Genomic DNA, 19,773 nt, shown 5'->3' with positions numbered 1-19,773 from the left:
AGTCCGGATACGCCATAACTCACCAGAAACGCCGAGATCAAGAGACCAGACTCTTCCCAGCGTACAGTACGAAGTCGAAAGCCAGTGCTAAGAGAAAAGTCGCAATCCAGATAGTCACGCACCCTCCGGGTATTTCATTAAACATTTAAACATTGTCCATATGTATCGCATGGGCGTAAGAACCCTTCGTAGGGGTAATATGGTCAGTAGACAAATTACCAATCTCAATATCCCTATGTGTCCTGTATGCACGAGGGTTGGAGTTCGGAGTGGTGACCGGGGTGGGGAACAGCTGTCCGTTCTTCTTGCGCATCCAGTGTACGCGTAAATGATCGAGGGCGGTCTTGAAGTCGTCGAGAATGACTGTGTCGCAGAGGCATTTGAAGATAAAGGATAACTGGGATATGGTTAGAGTGTGTTGCGGAAAATGGGAAAACTAGATGAGCAGGATGGGGAACTTACTTTCCAGAAGGGCTCGACCCCTGTTGGGAGCGAGGTGGAAAAGGCATTCAGCACGCTGCAGGTATCGACAATCATGAAAATAATCGACAGACACATGGCCGCCAGCATGATTCCGAAGCGTGGGCTGACCAGTACTAGTTCCCATAATCCGAAGTTGTATTCGCGCTTGATTGTCCAGAATAGGCTGGCTGTTGTGAAGATCCACCACGGGTCCCTGTTGATAGAGGATGTTAGGGCACAAGTGACTTCCAATTTGAAGGGGCAGCACTCGTTATTTGGACGGAAAGGGAATGACGAACCGGAATAATGGCTCCATTGGCCGAGTCGTCAAGAAAATCTTATTGATATTGTTGAAATATGTGAAGTTGGCATAGATCTCCAGACCCCAATAGGGCCAGCAGAGAACAACGGTGGTAATGTAGATGATCGAAACCTTTCGCGATAGGAATGGGCGATTCTTCATCCAGGCAATAACATTATGCAGGGCCCAGGAGATGTTGAGACCGATCGCGGTCACGGATAAATACCAGCCATAGACGGGCTCGTGGGGGAAGATGAAAGTACCATGGGCCATAGCTAGAATGAGCTATAGTCAATGCAAGTATTAGCCGAAATTCTGTTCAGCGCATTCAATGGTTGCGTTCCAAGGTTAATCTTTTGACTTACCTCAGCGAAGATCAGCTTGTGCAGGAGAATATGTGATTTCATATTGGAAAGAGTGATAGCGGCCATAATGAGTAGACTTCCAACCATCAGACCCTGACCCCAAGCTTCGAGGATCAGGGCATCAGGGTCGGTAGGCTTCGAGATGTGATCGGTATCCATCGTGGGGCTGTATTCATGTCAACCGCGGGCGGTTGCTGAATTGTCGTGGAGAGTAAATAAGGATTAGGCAAATGAGGTCGAAGAGGTGAAACAGGCAGAAGCGTTTGCGATAGAGAGTCGAGGAAATAAAGGAAGTGCAAACTTCATGAAGTCACAAAAGGAGCCCGTCTCTATCTCGCACATAGGAGCAACATCCTTAAGAATTCAAAGTGAAGGAGTGTTATAATTTATTAACTCGTAAATTTCATAAGCACGGCCATTTAACGAAAGTTATTCCTTGTCTTAGTTGGCTAGTTTAACCCGTAGAAAAGTAATTTGCGCCACTAGATGGCCACTAAATGACTCGATGGTCAAACACGGTTAGGTCTACAGGGGTTGGGAACGGGAGACTCGAAAACTGGAAGGATCAACGCGTAACACCTTTGGATATCGAAAAAAATGTCTCAATTGTAGGTCTAGTCCCTTTGGTCCTCTTTGGTCCTCTTTGGTCCTCTTTGGTCCTCATCTTGGAAAATCCCCGGAAAATCCCCGGAGACCTCCGGGTTCGCCCCCACGATGATTCGATGCGGAGACATGGAGGTGGCGTTATGGGGCATGGGGATACGAGCTACTGCACGATGTGGTTTTTTAATTTCCCGTTGGTCTTGGGGTTTGAGGCCAATGACAACTGACAAGACAATAAGGGTTACAACTCACAGACCAAAGAATCCCAAACACATATGTCAGGAACTCAACTATGAACATAAAAGAACAGAACATAGAGTCACGGAAAGGGCAGGAAAGGGCACCTTGTTTCCCCGCTATTTCCCCGTCTCCAAGGTTGAAACTGGTGGCGAAGTCTTCCGTGTGATTCGACCCGAGCTTATAGTGAATGGAATGACATCTTCCATCTTATATTAGACACACTGCTATTTTCCCTCGAATATCGCTCGGTCCACATGTTCCTTATTTCTGATTACCCGAGGTCCAGTGCTGAGTTTCTATTAGTCAATGGTCCCCTTACCCCAGTACTAATTGAACACTCGTATGTTAATGTTAAGAATATGCGATTATGCGATTATGCGATTATGCGAATATGCGAATATCTTGCGATGGTGGGAATGATTTCTATCATAATTGAACACTTTCACACTGGACATACTCTGGAATACTTGGAAACAGGCACTCAACCATCTATTTTGGTAATATTTCAGCCCAATACATCGCCAATCCCCGCCAATCCAGCAATTACCCCCTGTAATTAATTACCTAGAATATCCGTGGACTCCATCCCCGTTGGATATCTACGAGCGTACTCGGACGCGTCTGCAGCCTCTGTCTTTAACAACGTACGATTCATCCGACTCAAGATAATATAAGGAAAAGTTGGCCATTGCATGCTAGTGGTAGTATGGGCTTCAGACCTGGGATATTGATTCGTTGTGAATAAGCGCCATGGGGGCCATGGGTCAAGAAACAGGCACGGTCCTAAAAAAAAAAATTAAAATTAAAAGAATAAGAGCGTAGCCGATAAAGACGGACTTCGGATAAACTTCCCCTTCCCTTGCCGTTTGATACCTCAAGGTGATCATTTTATGTCTTTCGTGAAAATAATATGTCACGGTGTTCGCAGTCGACATTTTGAAACGCAGGGAAGTATTCAAATGTAGCTGGGGCTTCAGGTCTCGACGGCAAAAGGAGGATAAGTGAAATGGATATAGATAAAAATCTCATCTCTCAACAGACCATGCATTTTGACATCTCCCGCTCTGTAGATCTCCCTGGCAGACTGACTTTACACTGAGCATTGGCTCCATTTTATATCTCAACTGGCAGGGTCTGTCTTGCTCTAAACTCATTAGAAACTGCATCAAAGATTCAATTGGAACCAGTCAATTTGATCTATTATTATCATTATCACATCCTCAACAGAGTATAAGATTAGGTCATTGCCTATATATGTTTTGCCCGAGTTGAGCTGCGAAGATGTGAGGCAATATTCACCTTATTGTCGTTCCTACCTATAAATATCTATAACATTGGTCGATGCTACTGTTTGCTAGAACTACATAGGGTAATAGGGTATAGGGTGCAGATCTCAGTGGGTGCCGCACCGCCCTCAAGAAAGTCATCCCACAGCATCAACATCCGCGCTCTTGACCTCTGTATGTTGTGTTGAGACAGGTAAGGCTAATAAGCCAGAGATGCACTGACTTTATTTCAAGATCAGAAGACCTTGATTGCTAAGGAAAATATGAGATCCTGCATGCTTCTCAAGCTCTTACACTCCGCTTCTTTTCTCACATCCTCTCATTTTCAAGGAGAGCCTGGTATATTTTCTACAGTCACTACCGGGTAGTTCATAAGCTCAGTCATGGTACATACTCGACCTGGCTGGCCTAGGACGAGAAATCTAACAGATACGTTGCGGTCAAAGTTTGTACACCGGATTCCAACCCCCTTGAGATTAATGTGTTGTCCAAACTGTCCAAACTCCAGCAATCTCCAGAGGACAGAGAAAACGATTCCTTCAATTCGACATACAACGCCCTCATGGTAACCACGCTAAAGTTTCGAGAAATTGACATGCCAGTTGTACTAGTGATACACAGAGGACCAAGTAACAGACAATGCGAAAGTGCCTTGCGCAGCTGCGCATGAGAAACGGCCTATACCTTCTAATATGAAACCGCACACGTCAACAAGAGGGTAATCCCACGTTGCCGCCACAGCTGCCGACAATGTCCACCCAAAGCTTACGCAGAAAAACCGCAATTGATCGTCATGCTGATCGCTCGAATCAATCATTTTACGGTGCAACTGTCTTATCTTGATCGGTGAGGTTTACTACGATGTATACTGTGTTGTTAGTTCCAATACCGGGGTCAATTACTCCAGAACATGCCTCTCGCAATGAATCGCGCATACCGTGATTTATCAGTCGGATTAAAGGTTCTACATGCGGAGAAATGATGATGGCCAAGGATTTTATGCATAGTTCCACAATTCGGAAGAGGTGGAAGTTGTTGGCCAACTTGGTTGGACAATGGTTTCATCGCAACCCACTCGGCGCGGTGGAAGGGTAATGATCTTCAGGGCTCGAATTTCTTGAAGGCTTGTGATTTTAATTGAAAAAGAATCTCTGCCATGTCGAGATCTCAAATCACGCCTTATCGACCCTACTGTAGTCATTCTTTTATTTTAACGTTCCTTCATTGTGCTATATTGTATACTTTCTTTTAGTCGTTCTTTTCTGGATCTTTGATCGATATGGCTCCATGGTGGTACACGGCAGGCAGCGCCCTGGCTCTGTCTCTTCGGGTGGTTGCTTGGGACTATTCAACTTATAACTCGATGGAATTCGAGCCGCCGAAGCTCGAGGTCAACAAGACCGGAACTACCGATCCCGGCTACATCTTCCTGGGTCCCCGTGGAGACGTTCAGGACGCTGGCTGCGCTGCGCTAATTTACGATGATGCGGGTGACCTAGTTTACGAAGGCCCGGAAGAGGTGACTGCCAATTTCATGGTGCAAAAGCTCTTCGGCAAGGATGTTATCACCTTCTGGGCCGGAGACATGATGTCCATCGGCTACGGTTATGGAACCGTGCACATCCTTGACAATACCTATAAGGAGATCTACACTGTCCAACTGACCGGCGACTTCGTCACCCCGGACGGCTCAAGAAAGGACTCATACTGTGACATGCACGAGAGCCACATTACTTCCCGCAACACTCTCATTTGCACCGCCTACAACGTCACTCAGCATGACCTGACTTCTATCAATGGTACCTCCTCCCAGTGGATGCTGGACAGCCAATTCTATGAGATCGACATTCCTACCAACCAGGTGCTGCACGCTTGGAGTGCACTTGACCACGAGGCTGACATTCCCCTGACCACTTCCCACCAGGGTCTCGGAAAGGATGTTGGTACTCAGGATGCCCCCTATGATGCCTACCACATCAACTCCATCACCACCACCAACAATGGCTATCTTGTCTCGCTGCGCCACATGTGGTCAGGTTACTATCTGTCTCAAAATGGCAGCGTGATGTGGCGGCTGAGCGGCGAAGACGGCGCCGACTTCAAGCAACTTGGCAATGCCGAATTCTCGTGGCAACACGACATGCGCGTCTACAACGAGACCGACAACGGGCTCATCTTGAGCTTGTTTAACAACGCCAACACCCCGACCGACGAACAATCGGAGACCACCGGAATCAGCCTGGCCATTGATCTGAACAAGAAGACAGTTACCGGTCTCCGCTCTCTGACTGACCCCAACGACCCCATCCACTCCGTGAGCCAGGGCAGCTATCAGCTCCTCAGTGAGGTAGACAGCCATGTCTTCCTGGCTTATGGCTCCATTTCCAAAGTCAAGGAGTTTGATGGTGACGGTACCGTCATTTTCAGTGCTCAGTTCGGCGACGACAACGCTGTTGCATCTTACCGTGGCTACCGCTGCCAGTGGACTGCTACTCCCTTTTGGAAACCCTCCGTGTCCGTCAGCAAGACTAGCTCCGGTGCCACCGTTTACATGAGCTGGAATGGCGCTACTGAATATGACAACTGGGTCGTCTACGCGGCTTCTTCTGCCACCTCTACCAACAACACTCAGATCGCCACAGCTAAGCGCAATGGTTTCGAGACTTCTGCTACTCTTGTCGATCCTCCCACCAATTTCGTTCAGGTTGCCGCTCGTAAGGGTACCACCGTTGTCAGGACCTCGGATATTGTCTCATTCTAAGCAGGCCTTCCTGTTCATGATTTCTCTGAGGGAGTGGTTTGGTCACACATGTTACATCATTGCTTTCTTCCTGTACATACTTGACATCGTCTACATACACAACTGTTTTCTTGGCACATTTTGATCTCAAGCCGAATTTTGAAGAGCTGGAAAGCTGTCCTACATCTAGGCAGAGTTATGATACTTGATTAAATTTAGATGTAATTCAGCCATGTCAATCCTTTGGTTTTCTAGCTGAACCACCGGGCTGCTCAAACGCCGAAATAGTGATATTCCCAGGTCCTCCAGTCTGAATCATAGCATGGTGTTACATCTCTCAAAACTTTTAATATGCCACACAGAACCGTTACGTCTGTTTCACGATGTTCTCTAATGGACACCGGACATGTCGGAATGTCAAATAAGCGACCGGCCATTTCGGCGTACCACTTGAATTAACCTGATTTTGTTCTGTTCCTGAAATTCTTTTTCCGTAGCAGAGCAGAGCCTTCTGGCAGGTAGTCATACCTCTATTATCGGCTACTGAAGTTCTCTATCTGTACATTCCTCGGTGGTTTCAAACTCAAAAGAATTCTCCGTATGGTCTCCGCTATAAAAATCTCACATTCTTCAAAAAAGCATGAATGTCTAGAACGCCACAGTTGCCCTAGCCACGGGCTTTTGCATTTCGATCAGGTTTAGGGTTTCAGATGGTAGTATCTGCCTGTGTATCCAGTGTGTATCATGCCGTCAACGGGTGTAACTGACTATTAAGGTTGTTGAAGGAGCATAGTCCTTTAGCTTAGTCTGGCCAATGACTATTTTGTATGAGCATAGTACTTGATTCATGCTTTTTGTAAAAAAAACCCTATACATGGAGGTAGCGAGCTAGTCACATTCTTCAATATCTTCGATCTGACACGAGTAAAATATCCGATGGTGTTTGGCTCTTCCCACCCTATTCTCGATATACAATATAAAATTAAAGGCCCGCGCATTCCTCCCTGTAACTGAGAATCCCGGAAATCATCCAGTCCTTCCCTGGGGATACAAAGCGAAGATGGGCGCTAAATAGGGAAACGGTGGCATTCTTCATATGTTTCTGTTGGACAACTGGATGGGGTCTTATTTGATTACTACATTGTGGTAGTTTCACATCCCTTCATTTTGCGCCACATCTACATTGCACAGCATAACACTGGCGTCTAATTTCCCTTGAGCTAAGATTCATAGCAACTGCCTAGAACCATCTTGCTGTGAGGAATTAGATCCAACGGTCTAGACTCGTAGTGAAACACAGCAACAATGGAATGATACCAGACGCAGGAACAGAAAACGCCTATATAAAGCCGTTGCAATTCCTGATTCTATCACAAGACACAACGAAATCAATCAAGCAAGATGTATTTCTCAACTATCCTCCCTCTTCTCTCGCTCACTACCATCGCCCTCTCAACCCCAACAATCCATAACAACTACCACCAGGGCCCAAAGGACATCTTTTACAGTGCCTTCCCTTCCTCAAGCAGCGGCCCATCGAGACCAACGAGCACGCCATCACCCACACACCGAGATCTAGGACATGCGATAGTGCACAACAACTGCAAGTTCCCAGTCTACCTCTGGTCCGTGGCATCCTCGGTTCTACCCAAGCAAACCTTACTCCCAAACAACAAGTACAGCGAGGTCTTCCGCGAGAACACAGACACTGGCGGCATCGCAATCAAGATCAGCACTGACCGTGATGGGCTGTACACTAGCGCCCCGCAGATGATCTTTGCGTACAACCTTTCGTCTACAAAGGAACGGGGCCTGAGACAGGATAAAGTGTGGTATGATCTCTCCGATGTCTTTGGAGACCCGTTGGAGGGTTACTCGGTGAATCTTACGCCCGCTGAGCCGTTGATTTCTTGGAAGGATGGGGTTCCGCCTGCTGGAAGTCAGGTCAGGGCTGTTGATGCTTCGACGGATTTGGTCTTGTCGCTTTGTTGAGAGGTTGGGGGTTTAGTTTGGGAATGAGATGAGATGGGAGAATGGAAATTATGTTTGGAAATTGTTATTGTTTTTGGATATGCACGAGGTGGATACGTTAGTGTTGCTCAATTGAATTATTCAACTTGCTATGTTTCATTAATTATTCTTATTGCATATCACAGAGGATATATGGTTGTAGAGGTCATGATCGGCGGGTTTCGACCTCGGTAGTAGGGTATTCAAGGGAATAGAGAGGAACTGGGTCCCAGTTTCTCCAAAATGGAGAAACCTAAGAGAACATTTCAGATGAGTGAATGATTTCCCCAAATATAATAATAAGTGAGAGTAAGTAAGAGTAAGGGATCCATCCCCAGAGAGCAGAGACCTCGGCCAGAAGTCCGGGGCATTTCCCCGCATTTCCCCAATTTGTCTCGCATTTTATCTGCCGAGTCTCTTGACCTTCGAACCATTTTCTACTTCAACTTCGCCCTCCTTCTCTTCTCATTCCGACAAAGCCCAAAGAATATATAGAGCAATGGTTTCTCCAGCAATCAGAGTTGCCCCCTCGGCGGCCAATCGCGCCCTGAACTTGCTACGCACAGTACAATACACCCACCCACCCAACTGCCCATGCCACAAGAACCCCAACCACCACCACAACCACCAGCAGACCCCCTCTCTGCTCAACCATGTAAAGCGCCGCATGTCTACACCCGTGGACCGCTCGCGCGAGAAGGAGTATGCCTTCGAAATGGCGGCGTCCAGCATTCGCTTCGGACCCGGCGCGACCAAGGAGGTCGGAATGGACTTTACCAACCTCGGCGCGAAGCGCGTGTGCATTGTCACCGATTCCAATGTGGCCAAGCTCGATGCTATGAAGCAGGCTGTTGAGGGTCTTACCCGTGAGGGCATTGAGTTTACTATCTTTGACAAAGTTCGCACTGAGCCCAAGGATAGCTCGTAGGTCAACCCCAAGCGTCAAACGTGGCTGTTGTATAGGTACTAACATGTTTTCTAATTAAGTATAAAAGAGGCCATCGCTTTTGCTAAGCCCTATAAGCCCGATGCCTTCCTGGCCGTCGGTACATCTCCCGTATCCCCACCCCCATGTTATACACAAACTAACACCAAAAACAGGCGGCGGCTCCGTAATCGACACGGCCAAACTGATGAACCTATACACCGTCTTCCCCGAAGCAGATTTCCTCGACTTCGTGAACGCACCCTTGGGCAAGGGCCTCCCAGTAGACAGACCCCTCCTCCCACTCGTTGCCGTCCCAACAACAGCAGGCACAGGCTCCGAGACAACAGGCACAGCAATATTCGACCTAGTCTCCAAGAAAGCCAAAACCGGCATCGCCCACCGAAACCTAAAACCAACTCTCGGAATCTGCGATCCGCTCAACACCCGCACCATGCCCTCAGCCGTGCACGCCGCCTCGGGCCTCGACGTCCTTTGCCACTCCCTCGAGTCCTGGACCGCAATCCCATACAACGAGCGCACCCCACGCCCAGCAAACCCCATTAACCGGCCCGCCTACCAAGGCGCAAACCCCATCTCCGATATCTTCTCCCTCGCCGCCCTGCGCGCAACAGTCAAGTACCTGCCGCGTGCAGTCCGCGATCCAAACGACCACGAAGCACAGTCGGAGATGTTGCTCGCGGCTACGCTTGCCGGCGTCGGCTTCGGAAATGCAGGTGTTCATCTCTGCCACGGTATGAGTTACCCCATCTCCAGCCAGAACCCGGGTTATAAACATGCGGGCTATGCGGTCGATCACCCCATTATCCCGCACGGTGTTTCCGTGGCTGTCACCGCACCTGCTGTCTTCCGCTTTACCGCGGCGTCGAACCCTGATCGTCATCTTGCCGCGGCTGAGGCGTTTGGCGTGGACATCTCGAATGTTAAGCGAGAGAGCGCGGGTGAGGTGCTTGGGGCTGCGATTGCGGAGTTCCTTGTTACGCTTGGTGATCAGCCGCGCGGGTTGAAGGATCTAGGATTCAAGGCTGCGGATTTGGAGGGGTTGGTTGAGGGGACTATTCCGCAGCAGCGGGTGCTTATGCTCGCGCCGAATTTGAGTAAGGAGTTGGAGGCTGAGCGGGGTGAGTTGAGGAGTTTGCTTGAGGAGTCTTTGGATTATTAGGATGGTGATACCATTTATTGAAGTGGAGTTTTTTTTTATAGTGTCATTGCATTTGATAACTATATATACGCCGAAATTATGCGTCAAAATTGGATATCTGAGTTGTTCCTTTGTTCATACTGGGGAGAGAGGTAGGATGTAATGTTGTGTGTAGTGTTGTGTGGTAGGGGGAGGTTCATCCTAGACCGGCTAGGAACAGTTATATATTTTCATCACATTTCATGTCAATACAAGAATCACCGTTGACTACGGCAATTCCAATAATTCAGGTGATGAACTGTCCATTTGTACTGAAGCACTCGAGGGATCACCCGGGAGGACCTTGGCGCCAAGGACACCCATCGACGACGCTATGCGATCTAACCAGATCACAGCACGGGGATCATGTGGATCAGATGTCCTAGACGGACCCTGTCCAAGCTCCGAGTGAATCCGAAAGGGGAGGGTGAAGCTCTTCGACGTCCCAGAATAAGAGGGTATGGAATATTCACTACCATTGCTGGGTGGTGTGACGACAGTCGAGTCTGGCGAATCCGCGACAAGAGTAAAGCGTAATCGGTCTTCAAGACGGTTGGAGAGCTGCTGGAGCGTCTCTAGCATATTTTCTGCTCCATTGAGGAGCAGTGATGGACCGGTGTCCGGGAAGATCTCTGGTACGGGCCCTATAAAAGATCCGGGCCGTTGAACAATACCTTGCTGGCGCTGGCTGTGCGCGGTGATACAGCACCGGAGCTCCGCGGCGAGCGAGCGCAGCCGACGGGAAGTATTATGTATGCGACCGAGGAGACTTGTGACGGATGTTGAGTCTGGCTCGGCCGGCATTGAAAGCAGATCCCGGGTCTCGCTGATATACCGCGGGCATTTTGCGATTTCCATAAAAGCCAGGTCGGATATTTCTCCGTATGCAGACCACTCACCGGACTTCTGGCAGTCTTCGGCCCTGACTTTCGTCGCGTAGGATTGCCATTCTTCTTGGTCTAGAAAGCAGGGTTTGCCCTCATAAACTGCTGTGGCGATGAGGAAGCCACGGAATGCAATCCAGCACCATCTACCGAACCCGGTCCCGTGCGCTTCTGGGCCTCGGCTTATCATCAGCCGCTTGACGCCATCGGAGTGCACGACCCAGGCGTCGGGCGTGGTCTGCGCGTACATTTCGAAGACACTGAGAATGATGGATGTGCATAGCATGTTGTCAGACTTTGCATGGTTGGCTTTCGGGATGGCCCGGATAACCTCACGCAGCGACTTCGAGTACATTTGTCGACTTGCTTGGAGGAGAGCTTTATCTTGAGTCAAGTGTGCTAAATAGACGGAGCTCAAGCAGCAAACCGCGGAGTCGAGGTAAGCATCACTACCGAAATTCATGACGATATATTCGGCGAACCCAGGCGCATCGCCAGACCGGAACCGATTATGATAATAGAGGGTTGGAAACGACGTGCTGATAAAGTCAAGGAATAATTGTGGCTGTGCAGCACGGAAAGACTTGCGCACCAGGGACGGCGACACTTTTTCATCCCAGCCACCCAAGGAGGAATGTCGTCGTATGAGCGCAATCGCGTTGCCGCGCACCACGTCTGCAGCGGTAGCGGAGTCATCGCGTCCGGGGGGCGATCGAGTTGTTCGGGTTGACGATGTAGCGGACGCGGTTGGGCCAGCCGATGCGCCTCTTTTCTTCCGTCGGGTGTTGGACCGGTGTCGCCGCGCGAGGTTGGGGCCTTCGTCTTGGAAGCGGAAGGTTCGCCTGTAGCCCGGACAGGCGCGACCATATTTCTGACACTGGCTGCACTCCGGAACTGCCTCGTCGCACTAGTGACTTTATTAGCCCGAGACCTCCATCTTATACTTGGGTGCATATTTACTTTGATCCGTCGCTCGCGACACAGGGCACAACCTGTACTATGCGGAACTCCTACCATGGTGTGTCAAGACCGTTAAGATGTCATCACGGGGCAGATGGAAGGTTAATGTGGCTTATGTTCCCATTTTTCGGCTTCAGGGTTCATGGAGCTAAATCGAGCCGAGTTGAGCCGAATTGAGTTGAGTCAAATTAGGTAGAGTTGATTTGAAGGGGGAAATTGAGAGAGGCTGTCAGCCCTAGGTTGTTTCATGGCGTCGAGAACGTTTTGCCAAGCAAAACGGCCAAATTGGCGGGGAACAACCGTTTCAGGGTTCGACTCTAATCTATAGGCAAGACCCCGTAGTTGTGAACGATTTTAAAAATGAAAGTATAGAAAAGAGTCACCTACAAAGGGTTTTAATGAGATGAATTGAAGACCTAATTGACTCAAAATGTAGAAGATGGGCCTTGGATAATGTCGGAACTGGTATGACTTGATACCAAAAGCTCAACGTATTTCACCGAGCCGGCCACCCCAAAACACATAGAAAATCGCGATAAATTACAACTTGATATCTCAACAACCACGTTTTTATTTGGTTTCATTATTTAGTTATCGAATAGCTATTAATAAGCATCTTAAATACTAGTGATATATCAATCTCAAGAATATTGAAGAGGTACATTATTGCTAAAAGCTAGAAATATCGCAATCACAAAGCCATATATATTTCCCAATTTCCATAGACAAGCTAGAAATTACCTAAAAAGCATAAGTCTATAAGGGAATCTCTATATAAAGTGCCGTTGTTGAGATACCAAGTTATAATTTATCGCATTTACTATGTGTTTTGGGGTGGTGAAATACGTTACTATGCAGAGCAAGTGGTAAAATGAGTGTGTATTGCAAAGAGCACCAGGCTGCTCACTATGTTGTATGTAACCCCTGAATGCTCGTAGAGTGGGTCTATGTATGGATCCTATATACACTAAGCGAGGGGAAATGATTAACTATGCGGGATAGTTAGGGTATTTCTAGCTAACAACCCCCCAAGGAGCCACCTTATAGGTTTCTCCGCAAGTGCAAATTCAGCCTCCTTCAGAAATCTGTTTATCTACTAAGTGCTATATACTGACTAGCCCGAGTGCTTTAACAAATGATCTATAAGCTTAAGTTAGAAGAAGTGAGATCACAAGCCGGCCACTACTCCGGGCTTTTACCCATGAAGCTAAAAGGGCATAGTCAAACTGAGTTATGGAACTCAGTTCAACTGCAATGGTATCATAGGTGTCCACATATTATGGGATCACATTATTTCTAACACTTATAAGCACGGTTAGCTAGTACCTCTTTTAATAGCTTTATTTAATTACTAATTAGTCGCTTATATTAAGCCGCTATACCCTAAGTTAAGAGTCTAAAAGTGTTCTATAGTAAGTATAGTAATATGTAATACAAGGCACGAAAGTAGCGACTCTTCTTCTCCGGACTGATAAGGAGTAACTAAGTAAGGCTAAGATATTACTCTACGACAATTTCGCTTTAGTAGGTACTACCGACCTAGTAATAAATACGCTATAAGTACGACTTTGTAAAAGTATACAGTTTTCAGGTGTAAGGCCTATCAACCAGGTAACATATTTGGTGGCAAGGCTGGGAAGATCCTCAGCAATCGAGCAAGTAGCCCTCCATGTGTCCAGTAGTGACACATGATGCTGGCCATATTTCCCGTCGGTCGATCGAGAAATGACTGTACATAGTGACACCAGTTCTCGAAGAAAGGGATCTTCCGTGCGTTCGATCGTGAAATCTTTCGAAAACAGTGAACTCGGTCGACCGGTGTGAAAGCTGCTCCAACCGAGGTTCAAATGAGTATGAGGCTCCAGAATTCAGTAGGAACAGCTAAATTCGCATATCAAGGAAATAGAGAGACCAGAATGTTTTCTGTTGCTCTTCAGAATTTGACATAATTTGGAAGCTTGACCCTTGTCTCCGCACTGAGAGCTCTCCCGATTTTTCGGTCCCAGTTGTGCAAGCGTTGAGTCTATCTGTATTACACGCCAGATGACCGCCTCGTCAGCATCAAAGGTCCATGGCAGGTATGAAAACGAATAGGGTCTGGGAGAACAAGGTTGCAGGCGAGGAAAGCTTAAACTAGGATTTTCTTTTTACTTGAAAGTTGATCTTGACACATACCTTATACTGCCATTAACAGAACGTAAACATAAGTAGTATCGGGGGCGCCAACTTGGGAGTGGGCAGCTGTAAGTCTTGGTTGAGGTGCCAGAATGCAGTTAGTGCGTCCTGCGGGTTTACGGATCTATGATCCCATTTGTTCCCGGATGGCTGAAGCTGCTAGAGAAGCCAAATCGACTCTTGGGGCTTTTAATGTTCTATCTGGTGGAAGCGCCGCTTTGGTCCTATCACTTCACACACGTTGTTCCGTTATCAACAAGCTCCACATCCCAGCTCTTAGCTTGGGGCAGGAAAGTAGGAATTCTTGACAGCTCAGTCGTCTTTACGAGCCAAGAAAGTCCAAACCCCGAAGCATCCGCTGATGAAATTAATACTTTGCCGGTGTCCCGAAGGCGTGTATGCCTATACAAACATCAGCATTACACATTTCGCTATATCCGGCCGCCGGCCGCTTTTTCATAAGGCTTGATTAGACCGATTTATGAATGAATTCACAGCAGGCGACAGGCTTTGCGTTGAAAGTCATGCCTAAAACTGATCGTAGAACCTGCGGCCTTGAGGGTCCAGTACAAGCAAAGATCCGAAATGACCACTCCAGCACGGTGATGAACGTAAAAGGAAGATGCCTTTGGGTTACGAAACACCTTATTAGCACCCCACCCCCCTCTTCCCCCCACTTTTGAGGCTTTTCGCACCGAAGCCTGATGCTCTTAAACAATTAACATTATCCGAGGAACGCATGAAATCGGTGTCTGTTGATAACAGGGAACTTCTGATTTTGAGGACCAACAGTAGCATTCAAAAGTCTGTTTTGGAAAATCTGGTTAACTATATGGATGACTATATAAGATCTCACTGTAGATTGCATACAACTACCAAGTCTTCTCCGCCACTTGAGCATTTGGAAGGTAAGTGCCAAGGTGCATTACTCAAAAGTATCCTGGGATGCCCATTCCACTCAATGATGCGTCTCGGGGCGGTAATAATACGATCATGAGGCCCGAAAATGGGAATTTTCGCGGCCCGGCTTGAAGGAAGTCTCGTCGCCCGAAGACTTGGCGACACGGGCGTTCCACGCATCTAAGATGTGCCCAGATAGAGCGGGTGGGTATGACCCGCACGTTAACTCCGCTAGTCAGTCCTTGTAGTATTGTGCAAGCGGGTTTACTGGCTTGGCAAGAATTTTTGCTCCCTATCAATCGAAGACTCGATATGGTGGCCCATCATGACACATGGCCATGGCACAAGCTTTGTCCGAATTACCACACCGCGGTATGTTGTGTTTGCATTCATGTCTCACTCTAAATACGTAAACGCTAGGTAGTGACAAGACATAAATAGGGAGACCATGCCCGAGAAAGATTGCAATATATCAATCCCTGGACGAGTGGTTTTCTTGTCAGAGAAAGAAAGATGAGCCACCCAAGCAGTACTGTTGCTTCTGCTGGCAAAGTGGCCTTTGTCACTGGCGCGAACGGTATCAGTGGCCATGCCATCATCGAACATCTCATTCGAACACCTGAGTCAGCCTGGTCAGTCAATTGTTTTGTGTGAAAATGAAAAGTTCTAACTTTTTGACAGGTCCAAAATCATCGTCACCTCGCGGAGACAACTTCCATCGTCGTGGGTGGACCCTCGAGTGGAATTTGTGGCCCTTGACTTTTTGAAGCCGGCTGAGACTATCTTGAACGAGATCAAAACAATCTGCGCAGATGTCACACACGCCTACTTCACCTCCTACGTTCACTCCATGGACTTTTCCACACTGGCCGAGAAGAACTGTCCTCTCTTCCGGAACTTTCTGGAGGCTGTTGACGCGGCCTGCCCTAAGCTTGAACGCGTGTGTCTCCAAACTGGTGGTAAAGTAAGTGCTAGCAAACTCTGTAGAGTGTCACTTCTAACAGATGAACAGCACTATGGGTTGATGTTCCGGGAGTTTTCCACGCCTTTCCATGAGGATACCCCACGGTACGAGGGCCCCGGGTCCAAGTCGATCTTTTACTATGAGCAGGAAGATGACCTTGTGAGGGTGCAAAAACGTCGCAACTCGTGGCATTACAACGTGATTCGCCCAATGGGAATTATCGGATACACTCCCCAATGTAAGTTCACTATTGTCCGGAACTCAACATTCTCACTGACCTTGGCAACTAGTCAACGGTATGAACGAAGTTGTCCCGCTCGCTCAGTACTTCCTTATCTGCCGGGAGCTCGGGGAGACGCCTAAGTGGCCAGGAAATCTTCGAAACTACCATCGATCGGAGGATCAATCCTATGCTCCTAGCATTGCCGACCTTACAGTGTGGGCGACAACCCAAGAACACTGTCGGGATGAAGCCTTCAACCATACCAACGGCGATAGCATCATGTTCAAGTTCCTTTGGACACATCTCGCAAAACATTTTGGCGTTGAAGTTCCTAGTTACTCTTCTATGCCGGATAGAGAGGAGCCAGAGCTTGACTTGGTAGAATGGGCACGTGATAAGAAAGAAGTATGGGAAAGGATTGTGGCCAAGTATGGTGGCCGAGTTGACTCCTTCCAACTTGACGGATTTGCCATGTTGAACTGGGGCTTCAACCCCACAATTACCATTAGCACCCCATTCATGAGCACTGTTGCTAAGGCTCGCAAGTTTGGTTGGAATCGTATCGATGATTCTTATGAGGCTTACAACCGCACATTCAAGTCCTACGAGAATACCGGTATTCTGCCTAGCCCCCGCCACCACTAGCACTAAATTCAGTTCCTGCGGGTGAAACAGGAAGGGCTTCTTTGTCCAGCCCAGTGAACTGACTGCGTGAGGCCGTTGATCGCGCGGAGGATGTGTCATCAAGATTTGACGGATGGTTGGAAAGTTTCGCTTAGATATATCACATACATCTGCTCGAAGAAGAATGAATTGATTGAGAAAGGGCTATTTGATAGATACTATTATAAATTGGATTACTAAATGTTCTAGTTTTCCATGTATGATAAACGGTGGTCAGGAGCTGGGATCCTGTGAAGTTTTCAGGGCTTGCTGAGTTGGGGATTGGGTGCTCGGAGCCACGAATGAAACCCAAAAGCTTCGCTTGTTAGGTGTGCTTCATTAACAATGGGTTATGCCTAAGTAAGGGTTTTAAAAGTCTACCAACCATTCGGAACCGTACCCACCAATGGAAATATTGCTGATCATTCGAGATCTTGGAGGCTATTCAACATCTTGCAGGCTATTCGGAATCTTGGAGACAATACCGAATCTGAGAGACCGTTCGGAGCTACGGAGCGTTCAAGCCATAGCCAAGCACCAGTTTTCCACATGCAATACTGAAAATCTCGGTGTAGAAGCTGACATTGATCGACGCCTATTCCCCATCAAGTGCGTATCTAGATACTTAGGTAACGAGACCAAACCTTCAGCTTGCAGGGTCTTATGCATGAACCCTTGGGGTTTGGTGCCAATTTCTAGGCAGATAACATTCACCAAAGATGGGCTATCTGGGACCACTCAAAGTGAAGCCCGTACTCGTAATACATCTTCTACGGTGACCAGCTCGTCAATTGCAGAATAACGGTCCAAGGCACACGGCACGCTGAACCCACCATATCAGTACTTGTAGGCTCCAAGACTGTACACCGGCTCTCCCAAGCATGCCACACACGATCTATGTGGAGTCCTTGGTGCACACGTCTGTAGATCCCTCTCGAACATACCCGGACGATCAGCATAATTCAGTCATAGCCCGGCACGAACTTCCGAGTTGCTGCAAATATTTAAACCCCGATTGAGACCAGCTTGAAATTCGATCAGCCCTACTTTCACCGACACCGCACAATTCATCACCCATCAACTATTTACCATGGCACCCGAACATGGGATTTCTGGGAAACGGACATTGGCCACCGTTGTGGACGGGCTGGCCAGGGAATGCCCAACCAGGATGGTTTGCAAAACACCGAACGGCCCCCAGGTTACCGATGGCTTCTCGTGCTTAGATATGAGAGGGTTGTCCAAGGCCGTTGATTCAACCGCATGGCTGATTAAGGAATCCCTTGGTACCCCTGGCAAGGGCGAAGTACTGATCTATCTCGGAGACAATGATGTCCGATACCTAGTTTTTGTCGTGGCTTGCCAGAAAACTGGTTACAAGGTACGTGTTATTCGCCAGAATGTTGTTGCTTTATTACGCTGACCGGGCAGCCTTTCTTGCCATCAACAAAAAACTCCATTGACGTACAATGTGCACTCCTGGAGCGAACGGGTTGCTCTGGTATTCTTTTTAGCGTTACTTGGAAAGAACAGGCCGAGGAGATCGGAAAGTCTGAAGCAGCCCCAGCCTTGATAGAGGTACCCAGTCTTGAAAAATTGGTTGCGAACTTCTCAAACAGCTTCCCTTACGACACGGCGTACCAGGCGATTGAGGACGAGAGTGCAATCATAATCCACAGCTCCGGCACAACAGGTACGAGACAATCTACAAGCGCCCACTGGAGGCCTCATGCCTGACAATTTCCAGGCGTTCCTAAGCCAATCCACCTTACGCACGGTTTCCTGGGCACCATGGACAAGCTGGCTCAGGTCCCTGTCCCGGAGGGGAGACTTTCGGCCATCCCCAGCAGACTTAGCCAGGATGACCTGTTTCTCTCTACGGCTCCGTTCTTCCACCTCATAGGGATATTCGCCGAAGCCATGTCCGTGTTCAACGGGACTCCATTCATCTACCCACCCCCAGCCACTTCGCTCACTGTCGACACGCTGGTCCAGGTTATCAGGGTCGCAAGTCCCACCGTGGCCGTTATTGTACCCGCGCTAGTCGAAGCAACAGGCCGATCAACCTATGCATTGCAAGCCCTATCCAGCCTAAGGATGGTCTGCATCGGTGGTGCACCCCTCGCACCAGACATCGGAGAAGCTCTGAGCAAGCGAACAAATCTTGTGTCCGTCCTAGGCGCAAGTGAGCTCGGCCTTGTGCCGTCCCTCATCCCAGAGAACAAAGCAGACTGGGAATACTTGGAGTGGAACCCAAACTATCCCATACGCATGGACCCGTGCGGCGAGAACAGCAAGTTGTATGAGTTGGTGATTCCGCGCGGCGAAACAAGAGACATCCAAGGAATTTTCCACACATTCCCGGACCTGAAGGAGTATCACACAAAGGACCTCTTCAGTCCCCACCCGGCGCGACCCAACCTGTGGAGGTACGAAGGCCGGCTAGACGACACAATCACCTTGAACAACGGGCAGAAGGTAAATCCCGTGTCGATGGAGAAGGTAATTGAGAGTCATCCTCTCGTTTCTCGGGCGGTGGTCATTGGAAACCGCAGATCCCACGCGGCGCTGCTTGTAGAGCCATCTGTGAGATCAAACGTGTCATTCGCGAGTCGATCGTCGGTTTCTGAGCTCGTGCACGCTATTTGGCCGGCTGTCGAACAAGCAAATGAACTGGCGCCAGCTGGTGGACATATTGGCATCATGAGGATTGGGCTGGCGTCGCCGGACAAGCCCTTTCGCACGACTCCGAAAGGCAGCACACAACGCCGAATGGTGCTAGAGGACTACGAGGAGGAAATCGAGATGATCTATCAGCACGATGCCTACTGGTATAATTTGTTTAGAAATGGTTAAGCTAGACGCTTTGGT

At 48.4% G+C, this 19,773-nt stretch overlaps 7 protein-coding genes across 7 annotated transcripts; 5 read left to right on the top strand and 2 right to left on the bottom strand.

The window, feature by feature from the left end:
- Positions 1-145: 145 nt before the first annotated feature.
- Positions 146-1,287, bottom strand: N7537_001928 (uncharacterized protein; the record flags this gene model as incomplete). The annotated part of the gene is made up of 4 exons (XM_056892986.1): positions 146-397; positions 463-676; positions 762-1,048; positions 1,129-1,287. 4 exons carry the CDS (start codon positions 1,285-1,287, stop codon positions 146-148), a joined length of 912 nt encoding a protein of 303 aa, XP_056757981.1.
- A 3,249-nt stretch (positions 1,288-4,536) lies between these two features.
- On the top strand, positions 4,537-6,018 carry N7537_001927 (arylsulfotransferase family protein; the record flags this gene model as incomplete). The annotated part of the gene is made up of 1 exon (XM_056892985.1): positions 4,537-6,018. The coding sequence occupies one exon, from the start codon at positions 4,537-4,539 to the stop codon at positions 6,016-6,018; it is 1,482 nt and encodes a 493-aa protein (XP_056757980.1).
- Positions 6,019-7,398: 1,380 nt separating this feature from the next.
- Positions 7,399-7,989, top strand: N7537_001926 (Bys1 family protein; the record flags this gene model as incomplete). Its single annotated transcript, XM_056892984.1, has 1 exon — positions 7,399-7,989. The coding sequence occupies one exon, from the start codon at positions 7,399-7,401 to the stop codon at positions 7,987-7,989; it is 591 nt and encodes a 196-aa protein (XP_056757979.1).
- Positions 7,990-8,506: 517 nt separating this feature from the next.
- Positions 8,507-10,115, top strand: N7537_001925 (hydroxyacid-oxoacid transhydrogenase; the record flags this gene model as incomplete). The annotated part of the gene is made up of 3 exons (XM_056892983.1): positions 8,507-8,931; positions 8,995-9,053; positions 9,109-10,115. The coding sequence occupies 3 exons, from the start codon at positions 8,507-8,509 to the stop codon at positions 10,113-10,115; spliced, it is 1,491 nt and encodes a 496-aa protein (XP_056757978.1).
- Positions 10,116-10,361: 246 nt separating this feature from the next.
- On the bottom strand, positions 10,362-12,034 carry N7537_001924 (Zn(II)2Cys6 transcription factor; the record flags this gene model as incomplete). Its single annotated transcript, XM_056892982.1, has 2 exons — positions 10,362-11,924; positions 11,978-12,034. 2 exons carry the CDS (start codon positions 12,032-12,034, stop codon positions 10,362-10,364), a joined length of 1,620 nt encoding a protein of 539 aa, XP_056757977.1.
- A 3,531-nt stretch (positions 12,035-15,565) lies between these two features.
- On the top strand, positions 15,566-16,884 carry N7537_001923 (SDR family oxidoreductase; the record flags this gene model as incomplete). Its single annotated transcript, XM_056892981.1, has 4 exons — positions 15,566-15,684; positions 15,734-16,016; positions 16,065-16,254; positions 16,307-16,884. 4 exons carry the CDS (start codon positions 15,566-15,568, stop codon positions 16,882-16,884), a joined length of 1,170 nt encoding a protein of 389 aa, XP_056757976.1.
- A 1,108-nt stretch (positions 16,885-17,992) lies between these two features.
- On the top strand, positions 17,993-19,758 carry N7537_001922 (uncharacterized protein; the record flags this gene model as incomplete). Its single annotated transcript, XM_056892980.1, has 3 exons — positions 17,993-18,283; positions 18,334-18,595; positions 18,650-19,758. 3 exons carry the CDS (start codon positions 17,993-17,995, stop codon positions 19,756-19,758), a joined length of 1,662 nt encoding a protein of 553 aa, XP_056757975.1.
- Positions 19,759-19,773: the final 15 nt, after the last annotated feature.

Source organism: Penicillium hordei (genome assembly GCF_028827395.1).
Source record: "Penicillium hordei strain IBT 12815 chromosome Unknown utg000001l_segment0_segment0, whole genome shotgun sequence".
In the NCBI taxonomy this organism is placed as follows: Eukaryota; Fungi; Ascomycota; class Eurotiomycetes; order Eurotiales; family Aspergillaceae; genus Penicillium; species Penicillium hordei.
Note: the sequence above shows the minus strand (reverse complement) of the source record. Positions and strands in the feature narration are given on the sequence as shown.